The sequence below is a fragment of the Cyprinodon tularosa genome, unplaced genomic scaffold (genome assembly GCF_016077235.1).
Source record: "Cyprinodon tularosa strain WSP-4 unplaced genomic scaffold, ASM1607723v1 ctg2, whole genome shotgun sequence".
NCBI lineage: Eukaryota > Metazoa > Chordata > Actinopteri > Cyprinodontiformes > Cyprinodontidae > Cyprinodon > Cyprinodon tularosa.
Genome location: NW_024038733.1, coordinates 4157974 through 4178038, shown reverse-complemented (window position 1 = coordinate 4178038; position 20065 = coordinate 4157974). Strand labels below are relative to the sequence as shown.

At 40.0% G+C, this 20065-nt stretch overlaps 1 protein-coding gene across 1 annotated transcript in view; it reads left to right on the top strand.

Moving 5' to 3' along the window:
- adamtsl4 (ADAMTS-like 4) overlaps positions 1 to 20065 on the top strand; it is a 43072-nt gene that overhangs the window by 5948 nt on the left and 17059 nt on the right. The window contains exons 3-5 of the mRNA XM_038284291.1: positions 1835 to 2415; positions 4185 to 4854; positions 19163 to 19265. Of these exons, the coding sequence (XP_038140219.1) occupies positions 1835 to 2415; positions 4185 to 4854; positions 19163 to 19265 (1354 nt within the window). The remainder of the gene's footprint in view (positions 1 to 1834; positions 2416 to 4184; positions 4855 to 19162; positions 19266 to 20065) is intronic.

Sequence of the window (20065 nt, the reverse complement as noted above, 5' to 3'; positions counted from 1 at the left end):
CAGCAAAAGGAGGAATTTAAAGGTTTACTGAGATCTGCAATAGCTGGAGCTTTATAATGATGCTGGAATTATAAACTGAACTTCAAGTAGGAAAAGTAAAATAGATTACCTTCTTTTATTAGCGCAGTATTTATACACATTGAATAGATTATCAAAGTTTTTCCAAATTTTTTCAAGCTCACTTTTTCAAATCACAGATACCACTAGACTTAAATATGCTTTTACATTTTTTTCTCATGGAGTTTTTTTTTCTGATATCTCCACAGAAATGTAGAGAAACTCTTATTTGAAGTTTGAGATGCAGCAATAAAATCCTTAGTAAATCGTTCAGTAAATTGTAAGAACTGTGAATAAGGAAGTTAGCAGGCCTTTTAATGTCCCAGAAAATGTTGCTGCTCTTGTGTCTGGTGCAGGTCTGCTTGGACACTGCGGCAGGAGTTTAAGCAGTAGCTCCAGAGGTCAGCGGTGGCTTCTGCAGGGGTCACTGCTCACAGCTCATTAATACTTCCAGTTATGCAGCAGCTGTGTGTTTAATGGCACTCATTCCCTTCACTCACATCCAACCCCAGTAAGCCTACCTCCATCACCCTTCCTCCTTCCTTTTCTCCCAGCCTCCCCCCATTTTTACCCCAGACTGCAACAGGAACTCTTATTACGATGGCTGTCCCCACGTCCACAATCATTTATGCATTCAATGTTTACTTGGGTGTTTCCACCCATGTATGTACACACAAACATTTAAGTATTTGTAAATAAAGATTTAGGTTTTGGTTTGTTTTCAATGGAAACCTTTGTTCGGCTTCAACGTTTGCCTCTCTGCCAACCAGCAGCTTGGTTATGAAATGAGTGAAAAAACATTTATCTACAACCACAGCGGAGGGTATCAAAGCCTTCAGCTGGCTCTCACATACAGGCCCTCACACTTACATGTACACAAACACGGCACTGGGTCAGCCGTGATCTTCTCAGTCCTGCTGTGGGTGACTTAAGCAAACACAAACTGCTGGGAATTTATCCGACGGCTCTTAAACCGCTGCTGGCAGGTGGCTGAGATGCTCTTAAGCCCAGGCGATGAAGAGTTCAAGATTTATAGTTTGGCCTCAGAAGAAGGATGTTCATGAGACTGTGTTGATCAGTGGCAAACTGAGAAGAAATTCTGCGTCTGCTTATAGGGATTTTCTTTTCTCTGAAATGGTGCCAGAACTTTCAAATATTGTTATTCTTAAGGTTAAATTTAAGGCTGCCGTCTGCACAGAAGAGATGGAGGGCATCATATCAAAAGATTCTTTTTGACGTAATGCTGACCTTTGCTGGTTTCTGTTTTATACACTTTAAAAAACAGCTGCTGTGTTGAAACAGCTGTTCCTGAATCAGCCGGTTCTGAATGGCTTCCTTCATCCTATTGTTGTAATTTGAAAATCTTCTAGAACTCATCAGGATTCAGGCGGTCTCCATGTGATTGACTTTAACAACAGCAAGCCTTAACAAAAGTATAAAGAAATGGGTGAGATAAAAACAGTAGAATGCATCAATAAAGTAAAATAAAAATTAAACCATAGCTTTTGTTAAATTTGATTGTTTTATTGATAAATCTTTAAAACACCAAAACAATAGTAGTTGTGTACCATGTATATTTTTTTATTGTAGAAAATAGAAATTAAAACAATTTTTTTTTTAATCCATGATAATTTTCCCACTTTTCCAACATGGATAATATTCAATCTGTCCAGTTTGTCAAATTGAACCATGCTTCTATTTGGGATGGAGCTAAATATAGATCATGCAAAGTAGTTAACTGGTCCACCAGAATATGATTTGTTTTTTTCTCTTTCAGGTGGCAGGTCGAAGGTCCAGACAGGTTTTTGAGGCGGAGCCTATTGATGCGGTGTGGTCTGTCTGGGGGGAGTGGTCAGAATGCTCTCAAACCTGTGGAGTGGGTGTGTCTCAGAGGACCAGGAAGTGTTTACCCCCTCCTCCACCTCCTCAGACCCCTCCTATCTCCTTTGCTTCACCTAACTGGGCGGGTTATATCCCTGGGAGCGTAGTGGGACCAGTTAATTCACCTGTCAGCCCTTACTATCCCCCTCGTTACCGTGGGCAACGCCCATCTTATCGCTCACCATCAGTCTCCAGGAGTCATAATCCTGGAATGCCTTTATATAGAAACACCCCCACTGGAGGAGAAGGGCCTCCTGTTCCGGGGCAAAGCAATAGTTTGCCTCCTTTTTACAATTCTGAAGTGTCCCCCGTCGGCCAGGAACCTGCTTACCATCCACCGTATCACATGAACTCACAGGGTTACAACCCGCCTGCACGGGTCTTCAGGAGGCCAGCTAATCCAGGAACAGCGAGGGCTGGGGGAGGCGGGAATAGGCGCTCCATCCCCACCAGTCGGGAGGGTTTACCTTCGAGGAGGTTAGTGAAACTGGAGATTTTAAAATAATCCAACATTTCTGAAAGCAGTGCTTCTCTTTTTCTTGTTTTTTTTCCTTCCACATGACCTAGCTCACCATCACTGATTAGTGTGACCCCCGCCATAAGCAGAAAAAAGGTCACAGAGTAAAGAAATGCCCTGAAGCAAATGAACTCTGAAACCACTGAAGGTCATGCCTAATGAGATTTCAGAAGATTTCAGTTTTTCTTTCACAAATACCAGAACAACAAGACTCTGTTTCTAAAGCTATGACTTTTTAAAAGCTGCTGTTATATAAAAAAAAAAAAAAATTAGAATAGAGTTTAAAGCTGTTTTACATGCATCCTATCGCTGTCTTTGCCTGCTTATCTTTGCATGGTCATGGGGGGGGGGCCCTCTGGTTCCGATCTCTTGCATTCATTGGCAAGAGATGGGGGCGTACACCCTTAAAGGGGTCATATAATGATTATAGGGTATTTGATGTCGGTCCTTAAGATCTCTGAATAGGGTTTGTAACATTGGTTGGGCTGAAAATGGCATATTTGCTGTTCTATGAGCCCTAATGCAAGCCTGGTTAAAAGCCCCAGAATGAAACCACAGGTTTTCTTCCTTTTATGTTATGCTAATAAATATTTAGATGAGCTGTGTGCTGATTGGTTGGTTTACAACAAGCGATGCTGCTGAGTAAAGACGCATCATAGCAACAAGCACTCACTCACTGAAACATCAAATTGTTGATATGGTAGGGTGACCAGACGTCCTGTTTTTCCTGGACATGTCCCACTTTTCATACCTAAAAAAATGTCCAGGGGGCTTGTCCGGTATTTTGTTCGACTATAGTGCAGCAGATCCGAGCCGTCAGCTCCGGGGCTGGTCAGGGAACTCTGGCAGACAGTGACAGGGAGCCAGCGATTTTTGCCTACTTTTTGGCACAGTTTTAGATAAATAGCTGATTTATTTTCAATAACTTTAACCAAGGAATAATTTAAACCTAATGTGTTTCTATAAATATCTTTCTCTCCCCTTTCCTAATTTATTTTTAACAATAAATACCCAATGTGCTGCGAATGACCAATTAGAAGATTGTTTGCATATTCATTACACACTTATATGTTTCAGGTATCTATTCTGCTTCATTATTCTATTCATTATATGTGATAGTGTTTCTTAATAGATTATAAACAATGTCTTTGATATAAACCTGAATCTCAGGCCTATTTTTTACACAGCAATAATCACTGCTGTTGGTGAGTGGACATTTTATGCATTTACTTAAGCAACCAGAGATTCATGGAAAATGACCCTTGCACAAAAAGGAAGTGAGTTTTGCATAGCTGGCAGTGGCAACAGCGGTTTGTTTGGGGCAAACAGTAGCCGCCCCGTTGTTCCCAGACAAAGAAATTATTTGTATCTCATCACAAAATACAAGACTGAAGTGATCCGATGGATTATTTTCCCAGAGTGCAGCATATTGTTAGGGATGAACTGAGGTTTGGGCTGTTTATCCACTGGAGGTTTCTGTAATGGAGGCTGGAGTTGTGCCCATCTCTGCCTCTGGTATCTGCTCTCTAATTACATGATTATATCTGGTTTTTATCATTCACACAAATGCTGCATGGCTCTGCCCTCTCACCATATCCAGATTGATCCATGTTTATATTCAGCTTACTCCACCAAACTGTTTTCTCTCTGACCTTATCTATCTAATAGTTGTAAATCTTTACTGAATAACATCTGCTCTCTGTTTTTCTACTGTGAATTATTTTTGCAGGGCTTCCAGCATCCGTCCAGGTCAGTTTGGGTATGGAAAGGTTCCCTTCTCTCTGCCTTTGCATCGAACCAACCGCCAAGCTCGACACACTGCTAACAGTACAGACGAAGATCCCGGGCTGACTGACGTTAAAGACGACACAATGGAAAATGAGGAGAGGGGTGAGGTTGATAGAGAGGCAGAGAGAACAGAGGAGGAGAACAGAGAGCAACATGGTGGTGAAACACCTGCTGCTGAGGAGGAACCCGTTCCCACAGAGAGCGTACGCCAGCATGCAGGCAGGACACCCCATCATGATCACAGAAGGATCAGAGTCCAACCTCAACACTCCCCGTCACGCTCCTCGCCCCCGTCCGTCTTTAACCGCCAACGTTTTGACTGGAACTCTGTCACCGCTCCTCCTCCTCCTTCTCAGTCTCGCCCACAATCTTCAAGAAGCTCTTCTCTTTTTACTTCTCCTCTCCATCATCCCAACCCAGCGCACACAGAGAGGGAACCCCACCCAGGCTTCAGACCCCAGGCCCCTCCCACCGGCAGCATCTACCCCTTACAGCACCCAGCCATGTCTTCTCACCTGGAAGCAGAGGTCGGCAGGCACCCAGGAGGCGAAGTTCATCGGCCCTTTAGGTGCTCTGGGCCAGAGAGGGAGTTTCGCCGCTGCTTCTCACAGGTAGGACTTTCTAATTCTTTATAACCTAAAGGCTCCAGAAAGAAAACCCTTCTTTAAATATTGTGGCTGTTAATATCCTCAATGATTATCCTCCCATCATCGTCTTATGTCCTTTTTTATTTTTCCTCCATTGAGTGTTTCATACGATTGAGGGGAACATGTAAAGGAAGAAGCTGAAGGTCAACAGAGTGTGCTTGATATCTAGATAATTTCCCAGCTTTAACACTGGTGGTTTTTCCTCTGAGGATTCACATAGAAACTGATTATTCTTAAAACTGCCTTTGATGGTTAAAGTTAACCAGTGGAGCAGTGGGTAGCACTCCTGCCTTGCGGCAGTTCTGGGTTCGATTCCCAGCCCAGGGTCTTTCTGCATGGAGTTTGCATGTTCTCCCTGAGCATGCGTTGGTACCCCGGCTTCCTCCCATAGTCCAAAAAGATGACTGTTAGGTTAACTGGCTTCTCTAGATTCTCCTTAGGTATGAGTGTGTGCATGAATGGTTGTATGTCCTGTTTGTCTCTGTCTTGCCCTGCGATGGACTGGTGACCTGTGTACCCCGCCTCTTGCCCGTAGACAGCTGGAGATAGGCACCAACACGCCTCGCGACCCCAATTCGGACAAGCATGTCAGATAATGGATGGATGGATGGAAGGGTCCAACTATTTTATATGTTTTACTATCTGCTTTTGTCGCATTGCTTTTTTTTTTTGCTTTTCTTTTCTTCTTATATTTTATTACAGCCAGTTGTAGCTCCTAGCTCCTTTTCTTTCACCTTCTGTTAGGTTCACAGTAAGATCACTATCCTGGGTAGGAAAGGAAGTCCAGAATGTGGTGCTGAATCACATAAGGGAACCACAAATGAAGGACGCTAGTCAAATTGGGACCACAGGCTTTAAAAAAAAAACAGAAAACATAAGTTGTACAAATATTTAAAAAAATGGCAGACATGCTCTGTTATAAAACCCAAAACTTTTGAAGTTGTGTACATTTTCAGGCATCACACGGAGTACACACCAAGAAGTGATGTTATTCTTATTCTATTCCATGAAGTGCGCTTTAAAAAGCTGCTGAAACCTGACTACCAGTCAGATGTTGGTGCTGTTTTAATGAGCGCATGCTTGTTAACGGAGGGAGGCAACTCTGACTTTGTTTACATAATCCAACGAGGCGAGTGGCTTCAGCCTTTTCCACTCTGGGAGCAGGTTCACAAATATTATTGTTTTATTTAGGTTAACATATACCTGTGGTAGATTTTAGGTTCCATTTAGATTCAGCTATGTTGTTGTAGAATGAAGTCTTTCCTCATTCTGAAGAGTGGCTAAGATGAAGAGGCTTCTGTGTCACATCACATTCAACTTGTCTGGAGTCGGGTATCTAATTGTTATGCTGAGGCTGCTATCTCTATCTAGGAATACTTGCTGAAAACAACTTTATTCTTGCATTCTGTGCACTCAGACACATAGCAACATGCTCATAAATGGAAAAGACTAATTGCTGTGTTCCTGTCAAAAAAAGTGTGAATATAAATGAATATTTTTGTAAAAAAATTACCATTTTATGTTCTTTTATATTTTTTCTTTACTGAAAAAAGATGCTGTTTTTGAGTCAGTTAAATTCAGTTTATTAATATTGCGCCAATTCACAATACGTTATCTGAAAGTACTTTACAGAGACAATTCAATCAAATCATCCAGACAAACTGGTTAAAAAGGTTTTCTATCTGAGGAAAGCTATTGGTTACATCCAGTCATTGATTTTCCAGGATTGGCTCTTACTTGATGAGCATTTGGCGACAGTAATTGTTTGCATGCATTGTGTTTTTTTGTTTTTTTATATCCCCTACAATGAGCATGCATCCAATGACAATAAAGAGGTAAAACCCCCTTTTAACAGAAATAAACGTGCAGGCTCAGTGTGAGCGTGAGTTTAGGTAGACAGACAAAGAAATATAGAAGCACATCTATAAATGCTTGAAAAGGTAATGCTAAACTAGCTCCATAGGTGGTTCTGTTTAGAGAAGAAACAGCTGTATGGATGAGCTCTGAACACGATATCAGGTCTAAAGGCTGAAAGAGAACAGATACAGTTAGTTACAGTAAAAGCTGATCCCAGCCTTGTCTAAGAGCGAAACAGGACAAAGCACCGTAAAAACAGGCCCAACTGCAACGTCTATAAATGAAGCTACTTTGATAGTAAAAAGCAAAGGGAACATTAAGTTAGAAGTTGAACTAACAAATCTTCGGTCCATATGATAGTTCTATCTAAGAATCTCACTTTCAATGCCTTGCATTTTAAGTGTTGGGGGGTGGGGCCCAGGAGGAAAGCCTGGCTTGGGACAAGACACTGATATCAATATGTTTCCAGTTTTATAAACCCAGCAGTGTAATGTTTGGCATCCACCCAAGATTTTGACAGATTCTCACCCACACTGTTGACTTTGTTCTATTTCCTAATCATCTTTTGGTGTGTGGAAAGCGTAGAAATGGTTGCAATGTAGGAAACAAAAAGATAAGATATATATATCATGTTTCACATATCTTAACTGTTCTCTCAGTTTAATATATTTTCAGCATTTAATAGTTTATGTATTCTTGAAGAAATGCATTATCCTTAAAAAGACCACCAATATAGAATACAGTATAGAAAGAGAGTTTATCTTCCAGAGAGTGAAAAATGTGTGTTTTTGATTCACACCAAGCGGCCCATTTAGGCCCAGACTGTTTGAGAGGAAGAAAGGGAAAATATCCTCTCTCTTGCAGGTTCTTAAAGAGGCCCCCAAAAAACTGTGGGACATGTTCAGCACTGATTGGTTACAGATGGAACAAGTAGGATAAAAAAAATACATTAGCCATAATACCCCCACCCGTACATTATGAGGAACAGTCCTTTCTCAAACATTATGAGTATCTATAGCATGGGATAGAAGCTAACTTAGTTGATCAATCTGATTAAATCAGCCTTCTAAAACTGATTCCACATATTTTATAACAGTTAGGAGGCTGTTTATTTGAAATGTTAGGATCTCCACCCTACTGCTTTTCCTTTTTTTAATCTCACACCTCAGTATAAAACTTATAACATATTTCTCTACAACAAAAGTAAAGTGGATAGAAAGATGTACAAACCAGCTCTTTCCAGATGATATGAAGGAAATATATGAGGTGTCATAATCTAATAATGCTGCTTGTAAGAGTACATCATTCACACGGACCAAATTGGTTTCACATTCCTCTCTTTGTACCCGACATGTGTTATTGAAGCGGGATTCGCCCTGCTTGAGGGAATGCTTTTTTTTTTTTTTTTTTGAAAAAGTCTTTTTAATGTCTGAATCCAAACATATAGGTATCTTAACAAAGAGAGCCACATAGTCCATATCAGACGGACAAAAATACCCAGAGTGACACATGAGTGGGTTATTTATTCCACTGGCTGCAGGTCTGCTTTAAGTTGATGTGTAAAGAGAGAAGATAAGATTGGTTTTAACAAAACACACCTACACACTTTCACATTTCCCCTCTCTAGCAGCATATCAGCAGCTTGTTCTCATCAGCTGGAAGTAGGTACTTGAATTGGGAGCCAGTTTGACACTTAAGAGCTCTCAGCATTTTCCCTGCAACGATAATTTGGCATCCCCTCTTCCTCCATCCTCCTCGTGTTCTTTCTTTCTCTCCTGCTCCCTGTGTGTCCTCTCTTGTTTGTTGCTACCCTTATTTTAAGGCAGATTTAAAGCCTTGGCAGCATGTCTCCTCCTCAGGTTGCCAGCTTGGCTAAAAGAGGTCTGCCGACAGCCAATCCTGGCTCATTGAGTTACATATTTACCTAACCTTAGCCTCTGCGTTAGCTCTGTCTGCTCCTTGAGCAGGGAGCGGTGGTTTTTATCTGTCCTCCAGATGGGTTTTAAGTGCTGAATGCAGCTCTTTGCCCAGGCTTGTATGGACTCAATGTGTGTGTGTGTATGTAAGTAATTTAGGGGGTGAGCTAGACCAAGAGTGACACATCCCATTATCTATTAGGTGTGTTTGTCATAACACGGCGTGCCTTAGGCCCATCACAGGAATCATTGGTTGTGTTGGTGTGCTTTTCTTGTTCTGTTGCGTTGTTGCAGTGGAGAACTACGAGGAAATGAGAAGGGCAAAAGGTGAACACATGTGTGTGTTTGCATGAGTTAAGCACAGGGTGGTAGAGGAAGTGGCGCAGTGAAAGAGAGCACTGTTTTCTAGAAAATCTGCCCTGGATCATTCGCAGAAGTTATGAAGAAATGGGGGCTGGTCAGAATGAGTCGTCAGGAGTGGGAGACTGCATGAAGAAAGAGCCTTTGGTGGGGATTTCATGAGTTACGTTAGGGATGGTTGGCTGTGAAATCAGACAGAGTGGGACGGAGTGTTTATTTTGATGAAAAAGTGTGTGTGAGAAGGGTAACAAGAGAAGAAGTTATTCTGTTGGAGAACGGGAGGAAGAGTGAGGTGAAATCTGAGGAGATTCTGTCTGGCCGATTTAAAAATCAAGGCAGAGGTTTGAAGCGTTTCCCCTCTGCAGCTTTTCACACTGTGTTATGGTGACTGTACGCGCCCCTCCTCCTCCCTCCAGAGTAAATATTTACCTAGAGTCACTAACATTAAATGCCTTTACATGATAGAGTGAGTGTTACATTTAGGATGACCTAATAAGACGGATACCATCAGGGGCAGCTGCAGCTTTATACAGCACCAGAAAGACATCCCTAAAGTTTATTAGCTTAACATCCTCGCCTCCCCCTCCTTGTCTGAATTTTGAAGATTTCAAGATATAAAGCAGTAAAAAGGGTAACAACCAGAACCATTTACCTTATCTTCCAGCACCATATGCAGTGCTTTGGGCCTCAAAAGCCTAGAGAGAGCCTCTGAAACCTTTGTTGTTTGTGAAAACAATGCAATTTTTTAATTTTCCTACATCAAGTTAGCATAACTACACTGTAATTTTCCCCATAAACATGTATTAGGTGTTGAGGATAAAGGGGAGAATCAGCCAAGGAGCTGTAGGCATAAATGGGGGCAGCACAATACCCAAGGAAGAGATGGATTTGTTGGCCCTAGGAGATCTGCAAAGAAAGTGTTGGTGGTGGGGGGTAACCTCAGATCTTGTTAAGGGGAATGTTCTCCCTCCATCATCCGGGCTTGAGCTGAACTCAACATGACACCGCCTGAAGGAAAATGAGATTTTAATAAGGGAAAGGTGAACATGCACAGCTGTCAAGGAAAAGGTTCTGCTGGATTTACAACACAGCACTATGCACTGGAAGCTAGCAAAAATAATTGTTTTATCTAAATTGGATTATAAAACAACCCATGATGCATGAGATTGAAATCAAATCAGCTGCTCCGTTGTTAAAATAACCCAAACAAAAATAAACTGGGCCCAAAAACTGCAAAACATTTCTAAAACTAAGAGGATCATAACCTCTGCTTGCATCACGGCTGTTCTTAAGACAATCATGGCAAACATATTCAACCCTTTTGCTTGGATCATTTTCACATATTTGATATATTAACAAAGAGTGGATGTTTTTCTCCTTCTTTTTTTTTTGACAAAATAAAATTAGAAAGTGCCCTGATTTACACTCCTACCCTTAAACAGAATCTGGTGCTACCAGTTGCCCTCAGAAGTCACATAATGAGTCGGACTGTGTGGGAAATATTTCCAAATGAGTCCAGCTGTTCTGTGAAGGCCTCATAGTTTCATTAGAGACTATTAAAGAACAAATAGCATCATGGAGACCAGCAGAAACAGCAGAGATGTGGGGGGTTGTCGGGACATTTTAATCATGGTTAGGTAATAAAACAATATTCATCACATTTTATACCTCTCTGCATTGCTGTTTGCTAAGTTGCCATCATATAAAGTTATTTTCTCATTGATTTGTTGCTCATGAAGTGGACTAATTAGATTCAGCTATGTTGCCCTTATAGACTTTTCTCTAATCTTTAAAAAAGCTGCAGCAAAACAGTGATTAGAAGCAGACTGCAGACTTTAATCAATAAACACAACCAATGATTTCCTGTTCAACTCATAGGCTAATCCGCTTCTTACTTCATTTCCAATCGAACTCCTCCCTTTCCATTTCTGGAACTTGTTTTGGCTTAAAGAGGAAAACTGAGGGTTGTGTTTAGATCGGATCAGCACACAGCAACCAATTTCATGTGAATCAGTTTCTGCATCCAAAGGGGTAGAGCCTCTTTGTTTTAACCATCTCAGCGCAGTCTGTCTTGAGGACAGGATAACATTATACAGCATAAATCAGGGGAAAATCTGCGTAATTTGGGTCTGGATCTGGATTCCTGATCTCAAAATTGCAAAATAAGGCGCATGTCTTATAAAAGATGCAGCTCTTGGGCTGCAGATATGCTGTTCTTGTTTCTGAGTTACTAAAGAGTCTGATTAATACTTTAAGATGTTTTGCAATCCGGAAACGGATCAAACCGTTGCCATCCAGACCTGCAGGGTTTGTGCCGTAACCAAGCAGGCAGACTCACTGGCGTGTCTTCAGGCTTCCTCAGTGAGAGTCAGATGATCACAGTCTGTCATTACATACAGGAAATATATGATTAGGACCATGAGCGTGGAGCCACAAGCCCTATAACTGATCATAATGTTGTTTTCATCAGGTGACAAACAGATGTGGTAGACTGTTGCACACACTTGCTTCAAACTGTAATGCCTTAACAAGCAGAAGCTGAGGTGCTTCTCCATTAAATCCAGGTGCAGCTTGTTCAGTCTGTTTATAGGCACTCCTGTGTGCTTCTAGTCTCCCACAAATATACTTTCATGTTTCTTTTCATCCCTCTCAGTATGCCTTATTTCACCTCTCACTTGTTTTACAGACTTTCTGCATTATTTCACCATTTAAGCCCCATTGCAACAAACAGGTGTCGTTGTTGACTTTGTACCCCACTTCAGGTTTTTATGACTCGACCTAATTAGCTCTGCATTATATGTTTTTGTAATCCCCACCTGCCATTAATTGCTTAAACACAATGAAGAAAACACTTAGATCACACATAGATCTATAAGATTAGATTTAGAGCTTGTTTCTGTTGTAAAGAAATTGAATAAGATAGCAAATTAAAAGGTAATACACTGCCTTATAGTAATGGATGTGTTGTTTTAAAATACTCTGTTGCTTTCTTTCTAAAACCAACAGAATCTTTCCCGGAAACGGAGCCTCAAAATCTAATCTCGTTGATTTACTCTACACTGATGTAAAAATAGTCCAGGGAAATAAAGAAATGTCTGGTTTTATGAACCACAAAATCAAAATGACAATTGGTTCTCCCTAATACATCATTTGTTTAGTTGTTTTTTTATGAATTATGTAATTATGCTGATCTGAGGGGCTCTTTGGTCAATTATAATCCTTATAAAATGCATTTTAATGCTCTTATTTTTGTTTTTGCATAAATAATGAATGCACACATGCATTTATTCAGTTTAACGTATTATAATCCTGATCCAGAATTTTACCAAATAAGTCCAAAATGTTTAGAATTTTGATCATGTGATTTTGTTATTGCATTTTAAAGTCTTCCTTGAGCACTTTTTTTTTTTTTTTACTTTGTTTCTTATCTACTGTGTACAACAATGACATTTCCTACCACTTCCTCTCTCTTCCTATTTCACATTGTTGATCGATGTGAGTTCTGACATCCCCACGGGGTCGAGGCCGAAATCAGGGTGGTTCCTCTGCAGTAGTACAGACACCGGGTCTCCATTACCAGATAACCAGAGAGTACGTTTAAACTGAACTCATATTAACATGTCCTGGATCTATGTGCACACAGGCAGCGATAGCTGCCGTTGCCTGTTGATTTATAGCTGCAGGGACCAGCGGGTCAGTTTTTTTTTTGTTAGCAGTAATCCTCGAGGAATGATCTGCCAGCCTTAACCTGTATGTGTTAGTGAAATGATGCCACTGGATTTGCAGGCGCTGACTCACACAGAAGGAACTGAGAACGATGACATTGTTGTGTTTCCGCTTTCTTCAAAATCCATTAAGAAACCTTGTTTTTCTTTTTACTTTGTGTTGGATTTCACATCAGAGTGATGTGTATCATCAGGAACCTTTGTATTTATCTGTGTGCTGCATACTTGTGTACCCTGGGGCTGTAACCCCTCCTTGTTTCACAAGCTGGTGTATATTGCAGACTCTCTGTCAATAAAACACATCTTTAACATTCACTTATTTACTATCAGTCATTCATCTTGAGCCAGTCAGTCCACAAACGTTTATCCAACTGCTCTCTGACTTGTTCTCATAGTATTTGTCAAAGTGAAAGATGGGGAAAAAATATTTTTCCGCTGAGAGAAGCTTCCTGTTTCACATCATTTTTATTTACTTCCTCTGCCTGATTTGAAGGCCCGATTTGATAACTTTAAGAGGATTTCATATTAAATTTAAAGGGTTCTTACATCACTTTCCCCTGATAATAACAATACATCTTACTTTAGTTTTCTGGGTTATAGTTAAAAGTTGTGTTTGTGCTATATTTGAGATTTATCTTGATATAAATCCCCAAGTAGGGCAGAAGTGGAGATGCAGCTTTTTTTTCCCACATGTTCTGGACAGTTGGGACTAAATAAAAGTAGGTTCACTTCTAAACCCCCTTTCTTACCTTGACTGTTGACCATGAGCATGTTTCTCTGGTTGCAAGTGGTTCCACTAGATAGGTTGACAATTGCTGAATCCAAACCCAACCCACACTCTAAACTGTCTTTTGCTTTAGACTTCCCCTCCACAAAACTGAACAATCAGAGTGTGGTCTCAGCAGTGTCAGCAGAGAGTTCCTCTTGGGTAAGTCTAGAGAGTTCCCAGGTACAGTTTAAACCAGGAATCACAATTATTCAAAGCATTTTGTGAAACACACTTTGCAGTCAGGTGTCCATGTGCTCCATATCATTTCTATGTCAAGGCTGTAGCATCAATTATTGCTGAGCCTCTACAATTGGCAGTCCAATGTGCTAACAGGCCCACAATCATAGAAATCAGTATAGGCTGAGCACCCTGCAGAATCAGTCTCCTTGCTAGGGGGGAAGTGAAAACTCCTCCAAATTGCACAGAATAAAAGAGAGTAGGAAGAAAACATGCTAGCATAGTAAGATCATGTGACATTACAATGACAATGTTTACTTCAGAGCATCAATGTTTACTTCAGAGCTCAGGTCAATGCAATCATAGATTTTGACTTTCTTGGAAACAACTGGGTTGTCCCAATCTGGCAAAAGGAGACTATTTCTGCATAACTGATGTGTGACTTGATTTCTAAGCCTTGCTGCTGAATATATTGTTTTTTAATGAATTCCTTTTATTAAGATTTATTTTGAAAATATGTTTTGTTTAAAAAAAATCACTGCTGGAGACATTTTCTGTAAAAGTTTGTTACATTCTTCAACTCTGACAATACTCAATAATTCTTACTTGAGTCCTTAGAGGATCCCTTTCAGTTTGGCTATAAATCCAGATCACTTTCTTTGACACTGTGAACTGAAGCATTTGCTTTGGGGAAGGGTTTTACTCTTTGAGGGGCCCTGCTATTTGCCTCAGTAAGTGTCTTTACCCTGCACCCCACTCCTCTCAGCCTGTTCATGCTTTCCTTAACATAAATAAAGACCCCCTCATCCTTTACTCCTAGCATACACGTCCTTTCAATAACACAGACTCTCCTGTAGTATCATGAAACTAAAGTGAATGTGCGTCTTCTTGTGTCTGTTTTACTTCTCACTTCACCATCCCTCCTTGTTCCACCATTTCATCCATTAGCCTCCTGATGTTTTTGCACACCCTAAACCCTCTTGGGAGGAGAGTCCATTCAAACTATTGGGCTTCTGTCATCATCCGCATGACTGCACACACTTGAGTCTTCTTGCATTCTTTCCTTTCTTTTAAATGCATTCAGGGCCTATAGTGGAAGCTTCTTTTTCTCGTTTTCAACATGCCATTGCATTGCACAGCTGCACACACCATCCCTGCATGCCTGTTTATAGCTTTCTGTCCATTGTATATACTTTTACTGTGTTAGCACGCATGCATGCCATTTTATATCAACACTATCCAGTGTTAAATCTGGTTCTGCATGTTTATGTCCTGCAGAAATATTTACAAGCATCACTGACCACATTTAGCACATACTCCATGACAGATTTATACGGTTCTTTGATACATTGGGTCACATGTGTGCGCTGACCCTCAAGAACCTTGGTGCCTTTCTGGTTTTTGTCAGATTCACTTTGGTAGCTGAGCTGTAGCACATCATTTAGATCGAGATCTATTAATTTATGCACAGAAAAATGGTTGCAAACCTTTCCACTTAAAATTTTAGGAGCTGGTTTCATACTTTAGGAGAACATATGACCCTTTGAGACACAATAGCCACATGTATCCACATGCATACTCTGGATAAATAATTCTTTGTGAGTGAGGAATACAGGGAGCTAAGTGTTAGCGAGTGCACAATCTGTTGTTTGGCCAATCAGTCTCTTTGAGGCTAAACTTTGTCACTGCTGCTGGTTTGCGTGGGAACGGAGGACCGACACATGACTGTGTCTTTGAGAGTAGATGTATCTACAGACTGGATAATTCCCTTGCTGTGTCCCTGCAAAATGGATAGCTTTAGAAATGTCCAGCTGTTTGCAACAGCTGTGTGAGTTAAGAGGTGCGGGGTGAGAAAAATGAAGAACAAATCAAAGATGGAGAGGAGTTAAAGACAAGACGATTTCATAGTTGACAGAGATTAGAGGTGCAAAGACATCTGAGATGTCTGTGTGTGAAATGCCAATGTCTGCCCCTGTGTGTGTGTTGAAGCCAGTTGTGTATCACAGGGCTTTGATTTTGCCAGGCGGTGAGATTCTGGCTTCCCACGGTACCTGAATGTGTCTTCAGTGGTGAAGTGCTCAGAATGTTTAGATAAAGAACATTAGCCAAAGATTCTGCTGACAAATACTCCAAATTTTATCAGCAGTTTTTAATTTCCTGTAACTCTAATCACAGGAAATAACAATCAAAAAATCAAAGTAGATAAGAATGTGACAGGAAAAGTGGACTGAATTGAGAAAGTAGAATAGAAAATCAGAACAAGATTTGCAAAGATCTCTCTTGCTGCAGCAAGACAATTGGCTGCAATCCAACATCATTTTTGTATTCTTGTCGTAAATTTCTATTTTTCTCTTTCCCAGGCTTCTAAAAATGCAACACATCAGATTCAACGAAGAATTCTAAAAGCAGATAACTTTACAAATGATCTGCGTAAACGTGATGCAGTCCACCTGTGTGTTAGTTAGCATGCATCATGAGAATTTTAAATCTTTATAATTACCGCCCCAGTAATTTCATATACGGCTATGATTTCCCACACTGTCAGTAGGTGTCCATTCATAGAAATTGCATTGAAGACAAAGAAGAAAATCTTTACCAGTTTGGAGATCAAGTTTCTACTGGCTGACAGCTGAGCAGCAGAATTAAAGGAGCAGTAAAAGCCAAGGAGTGGGGAATAAATCACAAGAGTTGTAAATGAAGTAAAAATAAAATAAAGATAGAAATAATGATAAAAAAAAATCAATATAAAACTTGTGTCAGAAACATGTCAAAAGAAAGGCAATCAATGAAACCTACTGCTGGAAGCAAGACGTGCTACATATTATGTAAAACTTAATATGAGTTTGGCAACAACCGACATGTCAATATTCTCCAAAATATCATTTTAATACAAATGTGCAAGTTTACTGTACACCTCTAGAACACATCTGCCATCCCTTCATTGCTCTCTCCATCTCCCTCAAACAACCCATTAACATAAAAATGTTAACGGTGAAACTCTAATTTTATAAACTCAGAAAGACCCAAACTCAAACATTCCACATTTTATGTAAAAATAAAGTCAGTGAGCTTTCATGGAGGAAAATAATTGTTAGAGGAGTTTCAAGCAGCAACTTTATTCAAAATTTTCCATTGATTTTCTGTTCCAGATGTTATTTCAATAGTAGCTTGATCTCACCTAGAACTCACTGATGGTTCTTTTTCAGACAAAATACAACAAATGTAACCAGTCTCCCCTGGATAGCGACATGCTAACTACAGGTGTAGTGACAGATAGTTCTATGATCAACAAATTTATAATTACAGAATAATAAGTAATGTTGTTAGTCTAATTAAATGGACAGTTTCTTTTGAGTATTTAATGATTGAACTAGGTTTGGGAAACAACTCACTGATTGTGCAAGACTCGTATGTCGAGTCCGGAGAACTTGTAAAATTAATTCGGCCTGAGAGAAGATTAGAAATAGGACAAACATAGTAAATGTGACATTTTCTCTTAAATCACTCATACGATTGATTGAAGAACGGATTTGTACATAGAAACAGTTCTTGCATGAGTCCCAATGTGACCTCCACATTATAGGAGGACAGAGCTTACTATATTCCCCAAACCTTTCAATCAGGTACAAATCTTTCATTTTCACTTTGTGAAAGTGAGAAGCAGTCACATTTGAACAAACATTTGAACATTTTTAAATAACTCTTTGGTTTTGTGTTAAAACCATCCCCAAACCTTTATTTTTGAACTGATTCCCATAGCTAATGAAATTTTATAGCTACATCTTATCGATTTGTAATTATGAATAGGTTAGATTGGGGAGCCCATATAATGAAAGGTCTCCAGATGAGGATTGACGTAAGGCTGAGTTTCACCATGGTCTTACGTGTTATAAGCTTTCATAGCTGCAGAGATCGTGCAAAGAAGTAAATCTTTTCTCTAAATTCTTGGCTACAGAATTTCATTGCTTAATCTTTTCAAATCCTCCTAATATTTTTCCTCTATTAGGGGCATTGTTGTAAACACAGCCATCTATGCTGTTATGTAGAGATTTGCTTAACAATAACTTTACAAATACCATAATTATATAATACTATGGAAATTATAAAGAGAAAGCAAGTTTATTTTTTTACTTTTGCAACTTTTTAATTTCTCGCATCTTTAGAAGGTCTTTTGATTTTTTCTTTAGACTTTGACAATTTCTTTAAACTGTTTTCTACCAGATCATCACAAAATAGAACAGTGTCCAACTTTTAAGAACAAATGAAGATCTAAAATGCCTTTTATTTAAAAAGTAGACAGAAAATTCACCAAAGACCTGAAAGAGTACCTAAAGAGATGCTTCATATTCAGCTCGTCATCCATGCACTACAAAAATATGTTTATATTTAGATGAGTTACATCATTTCTCTTTTTTAAAACATACATTTCTCATTTCTAATGGTACAACATGCTTAATTCTAGATTCAAAAATTGTAAATCTTTTTTTTTCTTTTGCTGCATTGACAGATAATTTTATCAATTGGCGTAGTTTTTCCCAAAGATTTCAGTTTTGTTTTTTTTCTTTATTTTAGTAATTTTAGTAGTAATTTCTGTCTGTCACTTGTTCTTAGTTTTAAAGACTAAACTCAAGAAATAGATAGAATTGCTGTTAAAACTGTTCTTTGAGAGGTTGTCTGGTCTATGATCATTAAACACTGGTACAATCTTTGAATTTTGGAGCCTTTATGTGTCTAAGTCATTTTAAGGGGATTTGTCTCTGCAAATGTTTGAATGCTTAAACAGAAAGTAAATGTGAAATCACATAAAGTCAAAAGGAAAAAAATGAGAGCTTCAAAAAATTCACTGGCAATACAGTCTACTTGGAAGTAAAATGAGGAATAAAGAATGAGCATTGAGGCGTTGTTCTTACAGCAATTATTAGTTAATGTTCTTAGCCGTCTAGTGTTGTTTGATGATGGAAATGCTCAGTGAGTGGATGTCTACAACCTGGCAGGCTTATGTCAGCATAATATTTCAGCTGCTGTCTATGAGCAGGTATTCTGAAACTCCATGACTCCATGAGGATTTCTTGAAGCTTGAGCTCGAGTTGCTCACACTCACATGCATATGCTCACATAGCCGTTCACTTTCACCGAAACTCCCAGCAGATTTATGGGAGCAGCCGCTTCCAGAAAATCTATCACTTCAATATGTTTTGAATGTGCTTGCTGCTGGCCAAAGCAGCATGCAGGCTGCGTGTATAAAATCATGGCGCGTTTATGCCTACCTCCATGGCCTCCAGTTAATTCTCCTGTTTCATTATTGGAAGTTTTTCCTTGCTCTCCAATAAATCTGCTCCACCCTGACTTGTTTGGGGACCAGTAGAGAAACAGCCTTAGCTTTGGAAGCTGCTCATGCCAGCACATTGTGTGTCTCTAAATTATTTGACCTTCCCCCTCTTCTCTGTCTTTGTGTTTTGGCTCTCCAGGTGTGCAGAGGAGACGCGGTGGACTCTAGAGCAGAGCAGTGCACCGCCTTTAACAGCCAGAGGTTCATGGGTCGCCTCTACAACTGGGAGCCTTTCACTGAAGGTAAACACTGAGTTAACACACTTGCACAGTCATTAAAGAGTTTCCCTGCTTTAATTCAGGACGGGGGTTTATAGGGAGAATTAACTGGCACAGTGACGGGATGAATAAAATAAGAGTTTGAGTGGGTTCAAATTTCTCTCTTGGAAGGCCTCGTCTCATACCCAACCCCCCAGCATCCCCCGCTTCTTGACGCAGCCCTGAATGTGATGGGAGGCGAGAGGGAAAAGCAAATGACTGGAGCTCAGTCTGCTTCTGTTCTTTGCTCAGAATACTTTCCTTTTTCCTTTTGTTTGTCCAACATCTCTCCCTCTCTGCCTGCCTCTCCTGCCAAGCGTCTCCTCCCTGCTCTGACTGAGGACACAGATTCCTGCAGCCTGAGATAAAGAACACGAGAGTAGTGAGATGTGATGAGATGCAAGTGCTTTTGTCATATGAGCAGTGGGAGACGAAGAAGGCCAACGTTAATGTTCTATGTGCTCATCTTGGGTTTTTACTGCAGAATGTTGGAAAAGCACTTATAACCTTTACACTTTCTTTGATGTTATCACCACAAAAATGAAATTTTACATTATATTTCAACCATGAATAAATGCTAAAATAATCTCTGAGGGTGGCACACATTTATCAGCAGGCCCCTTTACTCTGATAACCATAAATAAAATCCGGCAATCAGTTGTTTTCAGAAGTTATAAAACTAGCAAATAGAGGCAACTTCAATGTAATTCCAAAGGCAATGCTAAACAGACGAGGCTATCTCCCCTCCCCAAATCTGACAGACCCCTCCCCATAAGAGAAGACAA